Source organism: Mixophyes fleayi, chromosome 9 (genome assembly GCF_038048845.1).
Source record: "Mixophyes fleayi isolate aMixFle1 chromosome 9, aMixFle1.hap1, whole genome shotgun sequence".
Lineage (NCBI taxonomy): Eukaryota > Metazoa > Chordata > Amphibia > Anura > Limnodynastidae > Mixophyes > Mixophyes fleayi.
The window spans coordinates 122,226,349-122,244,913 of record NC_134410.1 but is presented as its reverse complement, the minus strand read 5'-3'; the positions used below and the strand labels follow the sequence as shown (position 1 = coordinate 122,244,913).

Sequence of the window (18,565 nt, the reverse complement as noted above, 5' to 3'; positions counted from 1 at the left end):
TTGTGTCAGTTTTGTATGTTCTCCCCGTGTTTGCGTGGGTTTCCTCCGGGTGCTCCGGTTTCCTCCCACACTCCAAAAACATACTAGTAGGGTTAATTGGCTGCTATAAAAAAAAAATTGACCCGTGTGCGGTGTGTGTGTGTATATTAGGGAATTTAGACTGTAAGCTCCAATGGGGCACGGACTGATGTGAATGAGTTCTCTGTACAGCGCTGCGGAATCAGTGGGCGCTACATAAATGATGATGATGATGATGATGATGAATTCCATCTTCTAGACGTCATCAGAAGGACTTCTAAGTTTGTTTCATATTGGCAGGAGTTAAATATTTAGTTTATTGAGACCTGTTTCTATATAACAAGCCTTATCCTATGCTCCAACAGCCCATCCTGAAGAAGTCTGTGACGGTTACAGAGACCCCGTCCGCTGTTTATCATTACAAGGAGGAAGATCTTATGATCCCGGAGTTTAGTGTCAATAGACACCTGAACGCCATGTTCGAAGCTGCGAAAAAAGACCTCTCTACCCTCATGAAGCTGCAAGTAAGTGTCTTTCCCAATCATTTAAAGTACGGGTATCTCCGGCAGCTTGTTTGGGTCAGTGGCGCAGTATCTCCGGCAGCTTGTTTGGGTCAGTGGCGCAGGAACGCCAGCAGGTGGCAGTGTTCAGCCTTTTTCATTTCTTGGTCCATGTATGTGGTTTACCCCCCCATACTGGTGCTATGAATGCACTATTTAGCCTTGAGAGGGTGATGGTATGTTCACTTGTGATCATTATCACCACCGTTGTGTTTGATCCTTTGTTCCTGTCTAGCACCAGGTTACAGTAATGTCAGTGTTTGCAGACATCCTGTTACTGTGAGTTCATGACAAGATGTCAAGGACTTGTGATCTTAAGCTGTTCTAGTGCTGGTAAAACGGTGCCATGTTCTTCTGTCTATCACTTTTGGGTTTAAGCAAATTCAAATTCCAAAGTCACCTGTTACATATTTTACACTATTCATGTGGAGGTTGTGTATAATTAGGGCTCCCCCCCCCCCTCCCCCAAGTATCTTGCATCTCCTCCTAGCTGTATGGGAAGAGATCTTAGATACAATGTAACTGACCAATTGACCTCAATGCAGTAAACTTCAATATATTTTTAATTACCTTTACATCTGTTGCTTTAACTGGGCTCTAATTTTTATTTTTTTTATAAAAAAAAATCAAGCACTTGGTCAGACTATGGTCAGACCATAGGGGGGAGAATTGTTGCATGAGAAGCTTAAAATCGGCAGTGACTATCCTTAGTATAGCTGTTTATTTAGCTCAATATAAGGTTTATTGACCGAAAAAGACCTCTATATAATGGTTTGTGTGTCCGCTATTGACAAGGGAATTAGCAGTGATTTCATGGCCTGTTTCACCAGAGGTCACAACCTATCATTTCTCCTCTCTGTTATCACTTTGGTCTGTCTTATCCTAGGTACCTTGAAAGTGTGGCTATTTCACGTGTAATGCCAGTGGCTCCAGTATGTAAATGAGAGGGAGGGGCCAGATTCGGCAGCGTTCTGGTAGAGTAATATAAGAAACACTTTTTTTGACTCTGAAGTCGGTGTTAAATATATTATATTCTCGTGAATATTGGTTTGATCTCACGGTCTCTTTAAATAAGGTGGTCTTTAAAGAGACATCCCGTCAGCATTCCCATAGACGGACACTTTTTAGCCTTCTTTGGCCGAAAATACCTGATAACGGAGAGCAGTAGCTTGTGGCATGGCAAATGTATAATGTCAAATCAAGATATTTGCAATTCTTATTGCTGTTATGTGCTACTGATGAACAAGTAATAAGGTGGTTTAGCACAAGACACTATCTGCAGTCCCTGTAGATGGTCGCCCCCATAGACAGTGTTGAGATCTTATAGGGGGCTCCGCTATAGCCGTACTGGATATTTCTGTATCTCCTCATTACCGTGTGGCGCCGGGCGGTGGTTCGGTCCCTGTAGTATAACCAGGTGCTTCATTGTACGGCATCTGTACATTTATTTATACAGCTGTACTGAGCCCGGACCATCTGCGTTACACCATTGTGTGGCTATTCCCTGTCTTATAATAACATCCCGGCATCTCCGGGAGGAGCCGGGCTGAGCAGCTTCTAGTAATACTTCCCTTGATTAGTATGGAGGACAATGCACTTATTAAACTAATGTATCCAGCTTGCAGGTTGGCAGGAATTCACGGGAGATGATCATTTTCCTCTCGGAGTCTTAAAACAGAACACGAACCTTGTAATAATCTTATGTAACAATCTGGCCCCATTGTTCTGAATAAAGATGCTGGTTAAGAACATTTCTAATGAGTGTTTCCAGCAGGACGTGTGTTCTAGATTGTCTTCTCTTGTATCCACAAGGGGAGGGAGGGGGGGTTACACTGGTATCCGCTTCTCCCTCACGGTTTAGAAGTGCTTGGCTTATAATGGTGTCATATTGAGCACTTTGGCTGCTTAATACCGTACAGACTGTTCATTGCATGACTCGGGGTTACCGGGGTGACGGGCTCGGCACGTTTGTGGGGTGTTTATAGGAGCGAGCCGTCCTTCTGCAGACCTGTGATTATCAGAATGTTACTCGGCAAACGAATGAACCAGAAAGTACATGTTGTCTATACCTGGTGATAGCAGGCAGAAAAGACCATCTCTCTCTCTCATATTGGTATTTTCAAGTTTCTAGGCTCCTCAATCGCAAATCCAGCCCCCAAAGGTGTCTATGGGGACTGTGAGTTTGCCCTGTTCATGAAGCTGCGAAATTCGAGGTTTGCGGCCGGTAACTAACGCCATCTGAAGATGTCATTAGCCGTTATATCCTCTGGGGAGAGCACCGCAGGAGACGGATATTCGGGTCCCTTTCTGCTCTCTCCATCGCCAATTCAGCCTGCCCATAAGAACCTGTTAGTAAAACGATCTTGAGTACGACCACTTTACTATAGATTATTAGCTGGGACAGGTTCGTATTGGAGCCTGTCCCAGCTAATCCCGGCTAACCAATTATAATAAAGTTATAAATCCTACCCCAAATCCAACAATCCTATCCGGTCAGTTCGTTTGGTCCTTCAGTGTCGGGAACAGTGCCCCCAGTGGCTTTTGTGCCCCTTTTAAAATCTAACCAGGATCATTTGTATTTTGCCGGGCTGGTAACTGTGGCTGGCAAGTGTTCACATAGGTATGTAAATGCAGCCGGAGACCAACCAAAGTCCACCGGCACATTGTGATCCAACTGTGCCAAATTCCAAATTACACTGCATGTAGCCACCTCTAAGCTGAGGGGACCCAACCAGGCTCAGACCTACTGGATCTTTTTCCAAATTGATCACCCATTTGGGTTTAAAAATTGAGCCGCTCCAACATTGGCCTCTCCCCCTGTGTATGAATCGGCAAATCCACATTGTACACTTCTGCAAAGCAAGGTTGCCCAGCTGTCAGTCTGTCTGTTCAGTTAGAGAAGCCCCTCCCCTCTAACATACCAACCTACTGCAGGGGATTGATAGGGAGCATGATGGTCCTACTTAATTATAAGCACACCAGTCCATTTAGAAAAATAATAAATATATATATATATATATATATTATACAAATATATTATTAAGCTCACTAGATAGCCTTTGATGTACACAATATGGACAACAGTATTCGGACACTTGACCATTACACCAACAGGGACTATAATGACGTTGTAGTCAAATACATAAACTTTAATATGGAGTTGGTTCCCCTTTTGCAGCGATAAGTTTCCACTCTTCTTGGAAGACTTTCCACAAGATGTTGGAGTGTTCCTGGAGGAATTTGTGCCCATTCGTTATGCATTTATGAGGTCGGGCACTGATGTTGGACGAGAAGGCCTGGCTGAGGGTAGGTTTGTGGTCAGGGCTCTGTGCGGGCCAGTCAAGTTCTTCCACACCAAACTCCTCAAACCATGTCTTTGTAGTCCTTGCTTTGTGCACTGGGGCACAGTCATGTTGGAATAGAAAAGGGCCTTCCCCAAACTGTTGCCGCAAAGTTTGAAGCATTGTCCAAAATGACTCTGTATGCTGCTGAAGCATTTTGCTTGCCCTTCACTGGAGATAAGTGGCCTAGTCCAATCCCTGAAAAACAGCCCCATCCCATTATCCCTCCTCCGCCAAACTTAACAGGTGGCATAATGCAGTCAGACAAGTAACGTTCTCCCAGCATCCGCCAAATCCAGATTACCCATCTGACTGCTAGAGAAGTGTGATTCGTCACTTCACAGAACATGTTTCCACTGCTCCACAGTCCAGTGTTGATGTGCTTTACACCACTCCATCCGACGCTTGGCATTGGTCTTGGTGATGTGAGGCTTGTATGCAGCTGCTGGGCCATGGAAACCCATTCCATTAAGGTCACGCCGCACAGTTTTTGTGCTTACATTAATGCCAGTGGAAGTTCAGAACTCTTCAGCTATGGAATCAGCAGAGTGTTGGCCACTTTTACGCACCATGCGCCTTAGCAGTTGTTGACCACGCTCTGTGATTTTACGTGGTCTTCCGTTGCTGTTGTTACTAACCGCTTCCACTTTCTAATAATATCACTTACAGTTGACCGTGGAATATCCAGCAGGGATAAAATTTCACGAACCATCTTATTGCAAAGGTGGCAGTACCACGCTTGTAGTCACTGAGATCTTCAGAACAACCAATTTTGTATCACAAATGTTTGCAAATGGAGACTGCATGGCTGGGTGCTTGAGGTTATCCACCTCTGGCAACGGGTCTGATTGAAACGCCTCAATTAAATAATTTAATAGGTGCGGCCAAATACTTTTGTCCGTATAGTGTATGTGCTACACTCCTTGGCTACAATATGCAACTAGGCCACTCAAATTCAGGAGAATTGACTTCCAGGTAACGCCATTTACTTTGCATCCCCTTGAGTTAATATTTGCCCATTGGGTATTTCTAGCAGGACACAGCCTTGGACTGACACTGAATATCCACACGCAGGCTGCTGCTTCCATCCATGTTAGGACTCCTGAGTGTAGGATAGGTCTCAGTCACAGCAAAAAAAGGTTAAATTACACGAGGGACAAGATGCAAATAAGCCAGTTCTTAAATTTGCTATATTTATTTACTTTATCCGGCATATACACCACTCTCCAAGCAGCGATTCAGTTCTGTTATTTCCTCATTACCAGACACCCCGGGGTTAATGTCTTTTGACAGCAGTTCTCAGGAATTGGCGCTGATCCTTACCTAAATAACTCCTTTTAATTATCTTGCTTATGAAATGAATCATGTAACGGATCCCTGATCTAAACTGAAACTGCCTCAAATAATTACAGTTCCTTGCTCGATAATTATGTTAAAACAACACATCCCTTCAGCGATACCCCCGCGGGTCCCTCCCACATTTACATCGCCGGGACGTTTGCAAGGCAGCAGTGCTTATTATCTGCTAAATATACTCGTTCTTCTCCTTCTGTCCCATCCTAATTTAAGTGTCGAATGTATTCTGTATGTTTAGAGTTTCTGTGCCCAGGAATGTGGGGAGAGAAGACGCAAAACTGAACTTTAGGAGGATAAGATATGGTTCTATGTTGTAAGAGAGGGACACAGCGCTAAATGGACTTCTGTAGACCAGGGGGCACTATTCCTGCTTGTGCACCGGGGTGTTTACCCATCAGCAGGAAAATTCCTCAGGGCTTTATCTCCGGTCATAGGGGGGCTGCCAAACATTTGCCTTTAAATCCGTTGTTATTTTAATGTGTGCCGTTAATATTGTCCTAAGTAAATTGCTTGTGTTCTGCCTGTTTAATTTGAGAAACATTTATTATAAACGCCAACATGTTGTGTAGGGCTGTACAGAGAGCCTGATTGATTTAGGCACACAAAACGTTTTTCCCCAAAAATTTTCTACCGCAAACATCCACATCACCATCATCACCCATAATCCATCATCCACCATCTATATAGCGCCACTAAATCCGTAGAGCTGTACAGAGAACTCGCTCACATCAGTCCCTGTCCCATTGGAGCTTACAGTCTAAATTCACTAACACACACACAGACACACACAGACACAGACACACAGACTAGGGTCAATTTGATAGCAGCCATTTAACCTACTAGTATGTTTTTGGAGTGTGGGAGGAAACCGGAGCACCCGGAGGAAACGCACACAAACACGGGGAGAACATACAAACTCCACACAGATAAGGTCATGGTGGGGAATCAAACTCATGACCCCAGTGCTGTGAGGGAGAAGTGCTAACCACTGTCGAGCTGCTCACACATGCCCCCCCTCTCGCACGCTCCCCCCTTCTCGCACACCCCACCGCACGCTCCCCCCTTCTCGCACACCCCACCGCACGCTCCCCCCTTCTCGCACACCCCACCGCACGCTCCCCCCTTCTCGCACACCCCGCCGCACGCTCCCCCCTTCTCGCACACCTCGCCGCACGCTCCCCCCTCTCTTTTCGCACACCCCGCCGCACGCTCCCCCCTCTCTTTTCGCACACCCCGCCGCATGCTCCCCCCTCTCTTTTCGCACACCCCGCCGCACGCTCCCCCCTCTCTTTTCGCACACCCCGCCGCACGCTCCCCCCTCTCTTTTCGCACACCCCGCCGCATGCTCCCCCCTCTCTTTTCGCACACCCCGCCGCACGCTCCCCCCTCTCTTTTCGCACACCCCGCTGCACGCTCCCCCCTCTTTTCGCACACCCCGCCGCACGCTCCCCCCTCTTTTCGCACACCCCGCTGCACGCTCCCCCCTCTCTTTTCGCACACCCCGCCGCACGCTCCCCCCCCTCTTTTCGCACACCCCGCCGCACGCTCCCCCCTCTCTTTTCGCACACCCCGCTGCACGCTCCCCCCTCTTTTCGCACACCCCGCCGCACGCTCCCCCCTCTTTTCGCACACCCCGCCGCACGCTCCCCCCTCTTTTCGCACACCCCGCTGCACGCTCCCCCCTCTCTTTTCGCACACCCCGCCGCACGCTCCCCCCTCTCTTTTCGCACACCCCGCCGCACGCTGCCCCCTTCTCGCACACCCTGCCGCACGCTCCCCCCTCTCTTTTCGCACACCCCGCCGCACGCTCCCCCCCTCTCTTTTCGCACACCCCGCCGCACGCTCCCCCCCTTTCTTTTCGCACACCCCAGTGCATGCTCCCCCCCTATCTCACAAGGCATGCGCTGTGCTGCACCGTCCCCCGGCAGGTATAGAGGAAGCCAGGAGCCTGAATAGTGCCGTCTGATCGTGTATCCTCTGTGGCTTGGTGGAAGTCTGCCTAATGCCCTATATCGGCAAAGGGTAGTTCAGCGCAATCCCTTTTGTTTTGTTTCTTGCTAACTACATAGTGCACGTAGGATTATTCAATAAAGCGAATAAATAACCTCCGACAGCCTGGTGACTTAGACTTTACACACTTTTGCATGATATTAATATGTCAGTGCTCTACTATTTATCTTGGCTATTGGGGGGCGCTGTTCTTTTTAGGTCTTTAGTCAGTATTTCAGTGTTAATTGCCTGAGTCGGACAGGTTGCCTACATCTAGTCTAGAACCGGCTTACTAATCGCAGCCCCTCTCTTCCCCCCAGGACCCATCTCTGCTGAACGGGAGGGTGACCCTGCACCAGGTGAAAGGAGGCACAGTCCTGTCCAGGCAAGGAGACCAGGTGAGTCCCGGCAATGTCCAACTCTGTCAGCGCTGATTAGTAGGATACAGGGCTAGAAGTATTGTACACCCGGGAGTAGTATCTTGGACATATATTGTGATACTACAAAGTGCTTGTTATGTGTATTTTTTGAATTTTTTTAAAAAATGAATCTCCTTATACAACTTAATTCCAACATGAATGTTTCATTCTCCATGCTAGGCATAGACCTAAGTTGAGCGGTTTTGTTACTGTAGAGTTCCGTCAGCCGGGCGATAGTACAAGGCACACACACGTCTGTTACTGCCTTGTATACTTCTCTAATGCATATGATAAGTGTATAATAACATTACACATTGAACAGTTCTCATAACTCCTCCAATGGTGTCAACAAAGTGTCAGACTTTGTGTTACACCTACAGAGCCATTGTGCTCGTCTCTGGCCCATAATTCCTTTATGCCCCTTGTCCGTCAGTCTTGTTCATGTGTGATAATCTTTGAATACAACATCAGATGGGGCTGGGGGAAGGTGGTATTAGGAGCTATGGTAAGATGCCTTTGGGGGTATGGTCAGATCTGGAAGTCCCCCAAAAATTTGAGATCAAGAAAAGTTTCTGCCAACCTTCGCTTTAAGTTTATCAAATTTTTTTTTTTAAAGAAAGAGATTCAGGCTCTGCCCCATCTGTTTATCCTCCCTACTGGCCGCAGTTATGTCACTAGCTCCTAGTGAGCTGATAGGCTGCAAGATCATGAATATTGTCTCTGCCTACATGAGGGCTGCCTCCTCTATGTGTAGGCAATGTTATGTAAATGATGTGTTTTGTGTGTCCATGCTATAGTCCTTGCCTGGCCAACCCGTGCCTCTCCAGTTGTTTTGAAACTACCTTTCCCAGCATTCCCCACCTGCTATCGGCTGGATATCTGCGGGCAGAGCATGCTGGGCCTTGTAGTTTCACAACAGATGGAAAGTCACAGGTTGGCCAGGCCTGCTATGGTCTATTATACACCAAGCTTCATGGTAGATGAGGGTTTTATTTTTACTTTAAAATAAAGCGTCTCTGTTAATAGCCGCAGAGCCCCAGCTGCAAACATGAAAGCCGAGCGCCGGCTGAGCTTCTGTACTCTACCATTGAATGACGGAGAATTCAGACCTGTCCCCCCAGCGGCAGAACAATGAGCAGCCAGATTCTGGACTTGGTTCAGACCTTTTCAACACTTCACTGAAATGTTCATGAGTTTTTAATGAGGCTTTTACATGGCAAAGTGTGTTGTATAGACCAGCAGGCTCCCTCCCTATTGTGTCCATGTTAGTCACAGGATCGGTATATTAACCTTATGTATACGGTGTGTGCGCTGTGCAGAACAAGAGGACGTCAATGCAAATGATGTTACTGCCCCCCAACCCGACTTCTCTGCATAGTAACTGAATACAATAGTGTGTTAATGTACTTACTGATGTAAGTACAGTATCACCTGGTGCAGGTAGTATTAAAGTACTAAAGAGTACAAGGAATAACTGGGACCGCATAGGTTGTTGGTCTTGAGAGTGGTTGAGTCCCTGGCCAACCTGTGGCTCTCCAGGTGTTGTGAAACTACAAGTCCCAGCATGCTTGGCTAGTAGATAGCAAGATGATCGCTGTCAGGGCATGCTGGGCCTTGTAGTTTCACAGCACCTAGAGAGCCACAGGTTGGCCAGGTCTGCACTGCACCCTATTAGTGACACCTCTGCAGCTGATTGGGGTAAGGTAGACCCATCTTTACGCAGTGACCGGACCTCTAGACTTATTCTGTAAGTGTTACATAGATGCTGTAACTCTTCATCCCCCTTTCTGATCTTCACCAGGACGTCAACATCCGGTTTGTAATCTCCGGGCTCCTCCACGTGTACCAGAAGAAGATAGACCGAGAGGAGGAGACGTGCCTGTTCATCACTCACCCGGGGGAGCTGGTGGGACAGCTGGCCGTGTTAACCGGGGAACCCCTCATCTTCACCATTAAATCCAACCGTGACTGCACCTTCCTCTCCATCTCCAAGAGTGACTTCTATGAGTACGTCACCTCCTCACCAGTAACATTTTATTTACCTTTAATGTTTAGAATGACCAGTCCATAACCCCTTCGATAATACGTGAAACAATGAAGCCTAGAAAACATTGAGGGGTAATTTAAGGAAAACCTGTAACCTGTCCCTTATACTAGACCACCTAGGTCTCTCTAGCTGGAGATTGTAGATGGACATCACTGGATCTTCCTAAGCGCTCCTGCACCGTTAGGGGTCCATGAGGACTGGGTCTGGGAAACGCTGCTCTAGAATGTTTGTTTGTTTGTTTGTTTTTTTGTTCAGGTTTTAGGTCCACTCGAACTTAAAACTTGGTTATTTAGTGACATAATTTGCAATGGCAGATTCATGCAGGTCTACAGAATATATAGAGCTACAGTAGGCAGCCTGCAGGGCGTTCACGTGTTGTGGAACTACAAACCCCAGCATTCAAAAGGCAGACACAGCATACTGAGGCTTGTCGCCCAACGACTGGTTGGTCACACTTTGCCCAAGCCGTGCTCTAGAGGGGCTCTCGCTATGTCCTGAGCCATCAGCGGCGTAGAAATAATCGTGGCGGCTGCTCCCGTTATTGTCGGACAAGGCGCTGGCCCAGCAGGTGAGTGCCAGACAATCGGTTTTATTAGCCCGGAGCTGTACCTTTCACTTACACTCATCCAGTAGGTCTATGTCCTCTCACGCTGTATTACAGAAGAATCCTGGTCCGTTCGTTTGTTACAAGTGACATAATGAGAGCAGGCCTGGGTAGTTGTCTTCAGGCATAATCCTTAATTAATCAGGTGCAGGTACATCTCGATAAATATAGATAGGCCTCCTCAGGGCTGCCCTAGATTCCCCCCCCTCCTCCGCCCCCCGCAATCCGCTGCCAGGTTTGTTTGTCAGCTTTGTGCCCGGTGAGCCGAGATTTGTCCAAATCTTCAGTCCTACAAGATTTCATTTCCTAAACTGCCAGAAAATGACAGCTATAATCTGATTATTTGCTATTGGTTACAGCGCATGTAAGCACAATGCACTGTGTTTAGGAAATAATCCCCAGAGAATCGGTGCTGTGTTCTCTTCCCCCTGATAATAACAACTGTTCCTGCATTTAGAACAATCCGGTCTATGGCGTTACTGGAGCTCCGGCACTAAGGCTGTGTGAAGTCTCTCTTGTAGCAGAACAAAAGCTGAAAAAAATAAGTTTGGAGATATTGTAGAAGAGCGAGATCTGCTTTTCTGATTAAAAAAAAAAGTAAATCATTTTCAATAACAACAACAATTCTGTGCAGTGTTTATATTAGACAAGTACAAAAGGAATATAAACATGTATAAGGCTACAATCTCTATTTAAAAAAACAACAACAAAACAATATTTTTTTTTCTTTTTCTTTGTAGTAAATGAACCCCCAATGCCTCTTGGTGGCAGGACCACTTTACATAAGGAATATCCTTTGTTGTCTGTATATACAGCGCAGTAACATCTACCTCAGTGATGGCTAACCTTGTGAAACTACAAGTCCCGGCATGCTTTGCCAGTAGATAACTAGCTGATAGCTGGCAGAGCATGCTGGGGCTTGTAGTTTCACAACACCTGGAGTGTCACAGGTTAGCCATCACTGCTCTACCTCCTTGTGGCAGAGTCCACTCGGTTAAAAACTGGGATTATAGAAGAGTTTTGAGATGAAATATAATACCCATTGATCACTTTGGAATAGGCGTTTAGTGACATTTTTATAATGCAGGAAAATCGGGGACTGGTGTAAGCCGTAAGCAGATGATAACCGCGGTCTGACAACATGCGCGGACATCGTCCAATGACCGTGTGTAATTACACAGATCGGACAGCCAACCTGCACATGTAGAGGCAGCATAATTATACTATCACTTGTGTACATGACAAGGGTAAAACAGTGTTTAATACGGCGTCTCTATGTTTGTCCCTTGCTGGCTGTCTCCTACCTGCTGAAGTCATTTAAGGCTGCCCAGAATGGACGTACTCATTGACCAGCCCGACACTCTGCATTATCCATACAGTGGGCAGACTAGGCCAATGCGAATACAAGGACTATGCTCATCCATAACCAGCGTCGGTCCTCTTATAATCTGGTGCCGCTGGGACTGTGACATTATTACGTTTCTCCATTTATAACCGAATAATGAGACCCAAGCAGGTGAGATCCCACGGAGAACAGGAGTTGTGTGTTTTGGGACACGAGTGTAAACGACAAACTTTTGTATCCTGATTGAAAGTCGGGCTGACGCGTGAAATCCATCTCCCGCTTCCCGAGCACACTGACCCCAGTCCCGTCTTGTGCGCTGTCGGGTTGTGTTAAACCAAAATGGCATTTTAAAAACCGTGTCTCATTTCCATGTTTTAAAGTGTCCCTATTGCAAGGACGTAGTGGAGACAGCTGTGGTAGTTGTGGGCTTATCGAAAATAGAATGTCAGATGACTAAGAACTAGTGACCTCTCTGAGGCATGAGGCAGAACGTGCCTCCTGCCTCAGTGATGTCACTAGTTCTTAGTCAATTTTAGAGCAGCATTCTGGTGAATATAAGTTCAGTTTTCAAAATGGCTGCCTCCGCTGTTCTTAGGTGACAAACTTTAAGTGACCTCACTATACCCCTAGCTTGTGATTAATGACCCTTGAGAGAGGGGTCAACTCTCCAGTGGAGGTGGAATACTAAAGTATTCTGCACCTTGTTGTAGACACGTCTGTTCCCATTATCTGAGAGTCTTGCAATCTACATTAGGGGTACTAGTCACCTGCGTGTGTAATAACCAGGAGACTTGTATTTTGGAATGACTTGTCAGTGTCACTTAGATCTTCATCTATCAGTTTGCACCCATCAGCCGGCCGTGTCTCTAGCAGAAGCGCGTTGTCTCTTCTCAGCCGGCGGCACACAAGACCTCGTTAGCGCCATCTCACCATCTTCTATCTTTCGCCTCTTGCCCTTTTCTCTTCTCATCCCTGTTAGAAGCCAGTGATTAGATCAAAAGACAGCCGGGCTAATTCTATTAATCGGCATTAAAGAGAGAGTCGTGAGCGGCAGGATAAGAACTAATAACTTTTTATAGACCATTAATTGCTTCACTGCAGCCACCTTGTCAGGTTTTGTCTTCTAGTGTTTGTTGTGAAGTTACTGTGCTTGGATATTAAACCTTCATTACCTCTATCTCTGTACGTTTGCAATGATTACATAATAGGATAAGCGCATATTGTCAGAGATGCAGTGCGGTTGTATCCAGATACTGTAACACAATTATGGTTCGTAACATTCCGACTCCTTCTCTCCTACAAATCCAATTTAGCCGTGAAAAGAGAGAGAGATAGTTGAGACATTTACATACTAATAGTTTCACAAATGTTCTTGTATGGCGGGGGGAGGGTGGGTCTCTTAAATAGAGGGACCCTACCAAGTCGTGGAGGGGAGCAATGGGGTATTGGTCTGTCCTGAGAATGAGCTATTACAGATCAGCTAGGCCGCAAGTTATCTTACAGAAAGTAATAATATTGTTATGTTAAAGATCCCACACTTGGGTTATTCAAGACTGTTTCCCCCCCCCCCCCCCCCTCAATTAAAATGTTATCTCAAATACCTTCAGTTTGCAAAAGTTCCTTATAGATCTAATATTTGTGCATGTGAACACTAGCTCTTTTATATAAGACTATTTGTATTTTTAAGAAAAAAAATGATCCGCCTGCATGAGTATTTGGTTGATCTATCGTCCCTGTTTCTGTGTTTCTGTTTTTTCTGCTAAGTCCGACTACAAAACGGACACAATCGAAGTGTTCTGGGCTAATCTGTGATCTATTTATGACAGTTGAATCTGTAAAATGCCTCAATCTATTTTATTCCGTTTGCCAAGTGAGGCTGACATGATGCCAACAGCCGGTAACGTGCCTTGTTTCCGCAGGATAATGCGGGAGCAGCCCAGCGTCGTCCTGGGGGTAGCACATACGGTGGTAAAGCGAATGTCCCCCTTTGTGAGGCAGATTGATTTTGCATTGGACTGGATGGAGGTGGAGGCCGGACGTGCCGTCTATAGGTGAGACGAGGACTGTGCTGCAATATACTATGTGTGAGTTACCCTCAGTCACCTAGTGAGTTGTACAGATGCTCTCTGTTGTGAAACTACAAGCCCCAGCATGCTTTGCAAGCCAATAACTAGCCGACAGGGCATGCTGGGGCTTGTAGTTTGCCCAACACCTGAAGATACACCGGTTCTCCAGGCCTGGCCTAGTGGTACAAACGTGATGTGTTATTTGGAAGCCCAGTGATGGGATGGTGACCGGTGGATGCACCCGAGTATTGTTGTACAGGTCTCACCCTGCTCCTCCTTTTATTTTGTAGGCAAGGTGACAATTCGGACTGCACCTACATCGTGCTTAATGGCCGTCTCCGCTCTGTCATCAGGAAGGATGATGGGAAGAAGCAGCTGACGGGTGAATACGGCCGAGGAGACCTCATTGGGGTGGTAAGACCCGTTCCTCTACTCACTAGAAGGGGTCTCCTGGTTCCACGGTTTTACAACTATTTGGTCACCTAAAATGTGATGGACTTGACAGTTCTGGATGAGATCGTGTTCACTTCTGGGGCTAGATTTACTAAGCTGCGGGTTTGAAAAAGTGGAGATGTTGCCTATAGCAACCAATCAGATTCTAGCTGTCATTTTGTAGAAGGTACTAAATAAAAGAAAGCTAGAATCTGATTGGTTGCTATAGGCAACATCTCCACTTTTTCAAACCCGCAGCTTAGTAAATCTAGCCCCTGGACTCCACTAGATGTAGTCGCTCTCTCGTTCTACTCGTGGGGTTCACACTTCTGTGTAGTCGCTGAAACATTATTACAGCACAATATTATTTTATGGTGTATTTCCGGCAACAGTGATTTCGGAGCCTTTGATGTGATCATTTAATGGGATATTCTATTAAAGTGGAGGAATCTGAATGTCTTTGAAGGAGAGGCTGTACATTGTTATTCCATATTTTATTAAAAAATTTAGATTTAGAATGTAAAAATATTCTTTTTATATTTCTCTAAAGCCAGGTTTGCCATGCTGTCCTATGGAATAGAGGTTTTAATAGACTCTGGTTGATTGATCGATTCTTTTTAAAAAGGAAAAGTGAAGATGTTGCCCATCGCAACCAATCAGATTCTAGCTATCATTTATCTAAAACATTCTAGTAAATGACAGCTAGAATCGGATTGGTTGCTATGGGCAACATCTTCACTTTTCCTTTTTAAAAGGATGGAACAATCTACTCGGAGAGGTTAAATTCCTACTTTGGATTCTGAAAAAATACTTAAACTAATACATTATGTATCTACTATAAAACTGACCTTTTATTGTGTTGTTAATCAATCTTGCTTTTTAATCAGAGGCAGGTGGGACAAACGGTGATATAACATTATAAAATATTCAATACACACAACAATACCAACAACGCAAAACTAAATTTCCATTTCCCCCCTTAGAAGCTTTAGTCAGTGACGTTTGGATAAGTCCATTTAAATAGCGCTACGCACAGTGGACATCCTGCCGCTACAGTCAGCCACACCGCGCTGTGCAGATCCAGCCAATCAGTCGCTGTACATCTGAGCGCTCTCCGCTCCCTTTATCTCCACTAACGGAGATAATTGCCCAATACGTTTCTCCACCTATCAAACCTTTAACTAGCCATCCTTCACTACGTTATTGTCTTCCCCGGGACCCCTACTGTTTCCCCATTGCAGCCCACTGAAACGTGTACACTTCACCGCCTGGAGTTTTTCCGAAGGACGCGTGACTCACCCATGCACATCCATCCAATAGTGCTTCCTCCCAGCAGTGCTGCTGTTCCCCCGAGAACAGTCCTGTAACCAGCAACGCCGGGCAAAGCCAACTTCAGCGACCTGCATCTTGTTGACTTTAAATCAGGCCTGTCCAACCTGCGGCCCTCCAGATGTTGTAAAACTACAAGCCCCAGCATGCTTTGCCAGTAGACAACCAGTTGATAGCTGGAAGGGCATGCTGGGACTTGTAGTTTCACAGCATCTGGAGGGCCGCAGGTTGGACAGGCCTGCTTTAAATGTTCCAGAGATTGAGGGATTGTGGGTAATACAGTTTCTGTAGTTTAGTCGCTGAATTGTGGATTTTACTTATGTTTTCACATTGCGGTTCGAGCCTCTAATGCCTTCTCCATAAAAGAATTTAGTTTGACACAAGGCATTCTGGGGAAACATCTTTCCACTTCTCTCTTGTATGTTTAATATCTCAGTGTATGTCCTTTTTGATCCTAGTCTCTAGGAAAGTATAGTAACTTTTAATTACACTCTGAGCACCACGGTCTAAGTGACACTGCTGCACATAACGATCCATTTAATGGCACCATCCAGGAGATGCCGTCCTTCCAGCGCGCATTAAAATTCCGCTCCACTTAATTGCACAGCTCGTAAATCTCCCAGCTGTAGTAATGTCTACGTGCCAGGAGGAATAGAGGACATCTTGCCATCCAAGTCGCATGTTACGCTTCTGATTTATCACCAAGCTGTTTTACCTGGAATCAGCAGTTTCCAATTTTATCTTTGGCTTTATTTAAATTGTGCGGTTGTCATCTGTATAGGCATGGAGGCAGGTGGGGGCTCCGGCTCGTTGAGCTGTGGCTTCCACGTCTTATACTGGGCCTGGACAACTTTCTGCAAAAGTTAGGTGCCATCCGTTGTAGAGCAGCAGTAGTTAGGGTTATGGTGATGCAGGTAACATAGCGCTATCTCTTAGAAGCACGGTGGCTCAGTGGTTAGCACTTCTGCCTCACAGCACTGGGGTCATGAGTTCAACTCCTGACCATGACCCTAGCTGTGTGGAGTTTGCATGTTCTCTCCGTGTTTGCGTGGGTTTGTTCCCACAATCCAAAAACATACTGGTAGTTTAATTGGCTGCTATCAAATTGACCCTAGTCTGTCTATCTGGGTCTGTGTATGTATGTTAGGGAATTTAGACTGTAAGCTCCTATGGGGCAGGGACTGATGTGAGTGTGTTCTCTGTACAGCGCTGCCATACTAGTGGTGCTATATAAATAGATGATGATGAATGACCAGCATATAATCATCCCAACTATTGAATCCTATGTCCCGTTAACCTTGTACAGCTTATTCCCCTGTCCAGTGCGTCTTCTGTCCCTGGAGATAGCAGATTACATGTACTACATTATAACACGTGTGCTGTGTGCAGCATTATGGAGAACCCTGCTTATGGGATCTTGGGGGTCCCTTGTGCTAGGCACAGTTCAGCACAGATAACTTTGAGGATATAATCCCAAACAGAGTGATTACCCCTCTATTGGTCCACATCCTCTTACAGTAGGGAGAGGTGTCAGACTCTTCAGATCAAGCCTATAATGCTGGGATAGGGGGGTGCAATGTAACAGGCACCTGACTGGATTGACTGCGGTTTCTATCCAATCCTCTGCTGTGTACAGGACACAGATACAATACGAGTCTGACTTTCCTGCCGCTGACTGAGCTCTTTTCTACAATCTGTCTGTGCAGCTCAAGTCCTGCCTAACGCAGGTATTGGAACTCCCACCTAAGGATAAATCGGGGGCATCTGGCTAAATACTTATATGGAATTAGACAACTCCATTTAAAGAGCAGTATTAAATTGCACTAGAATGATAAATGATCTTGCTCTATGATCGGGCTTCAGGATATAGAAGAGACTGAGCATATGAAGTGGATGATTTCCCTATCTAGGCAACAAAGTGTGGATATTGTACTTCAATGTTCTCAACTAGAGCAGGCAGACTCAGCAGGAATTGTAGTAGTATAAGAAAACACATTCCCCTGGCACTGTATGTTATGGGTGAGGAAATCATTTCTATTTCCCGTTACTTTGAGCCCCAGTGTCTCACACATGAGCTGTGATATCCTGTTTGTTTTGTGGATACATAAAGTTCCATCTCTCCGATCTCTGTCCTGCAGCTGCCAGTGCTAGAGAATTGTAATGACATTGTCAGGACAACAAGGTGTGCAGAGCCCTGTATATCAGACTGGCTCTCCCGTGGGACTGTACTGCGTGTCTGTATATAGCGCTGACCCTGTTATCTGCTGCTTTCTCCATCTTCTGAACCAAAATAGAGCATGACGCACTAGCCCCGCCAGGCTCAGCGTGTCTTGTAGTTGCTAGGTGAGCTGATTTTCCATTTTTACCTATAATCTTCACTAATTGGCGTTGCTGTCAGAAACCAAAGACGGGGATTTTAGGCACCACATGCGGATTTTAGTGTTTCCAAGGAGCAAAGTGCCGGAGGTCAGGCGTGACGTCGCCAGTCGTCCATGTACGTCACCAAGGCAGCCTGGCAACCACAGTCTCCTATATTAGAAAATATCTATTTATTTAGTATTAATATAGATTTCCCCCTCCCACTTCTCTCCTTTGTGTCTGTCTGGCCGTCTCCTTGGCTAATCTTAGTTTTTCTGTCTTCTGAGCAAGTGAAAATAGAACCTGGCTCTTAGCACCAGAGACGGCACCTGGTGTAAAACATTTGTCCTTTTTGAGTCCTATCATTTTTTTCTATTTAACTGTTTAGGATCTCTCCCTTCTGGGTTTTGTTCATCACGGTCTCCTCCCGACTTTCCTTTTTAAATTCTCTCTTTTAAAATGTGCAGTTTGAATATCCCAAAACCAGACATTTACGGCGGGCACCTGCCTGCAGCGTGGGTATATGGCTTGGGGCCCAGCTGCTAGCGCTCTTCTCAGCAGGTCAGGCTGAGATTTTCTGTTTGTCAGCATCCTTACTGGTTTGCCCAATTGTTTGGGGGATCCGTTCTGTAGTGAAGAACTGTCTCCATACGGCACCTTCGTAGTGTATTTGTTCTCAATAAATCATGTGCAGGCTCAGA

At 46.0% G+C, this 18,565-nt stretch overlaps 1 protein-coding gene across 1 annotated transcript in view; it reads left to right on the top strand.

Moving 5' to 3' along the window:
• The window catches only part of PNPLA7 (patatin like domain 7, lysophospholipase), a 112,726-nt gene that overhangs the window by 35,048 nt on the left and 59,113 nt on the right, over nucleotides 1–18,565 (top strand). Inside the window, exons 15-19 of the mRNA XM_075185421.1 lie at nucleotides 384–542; nucleotides 7,585–7,662; nucleotides 9,485–9,690; nucleotides 13,599–13,730; nucleotides 14,036–14,159. Of these exons, the coding sequence (XP_075041522.1) occupies nucleotides 384–542; nucleotides 7,585–7,662; nucleotides 9,485–9,690; nucleotides 13,599–13,730; nucleotides 14,036–14,159 (699 nt within the window). The remainder of the gene's footprint in view (nucleotides 1–383; nucleotides 543–7,584; nucleotides 7,663–9,484; nucleotides 9,691–13,598; nucleotides 13,731–14,035; nucleotides 14,160–18,565) is intronic.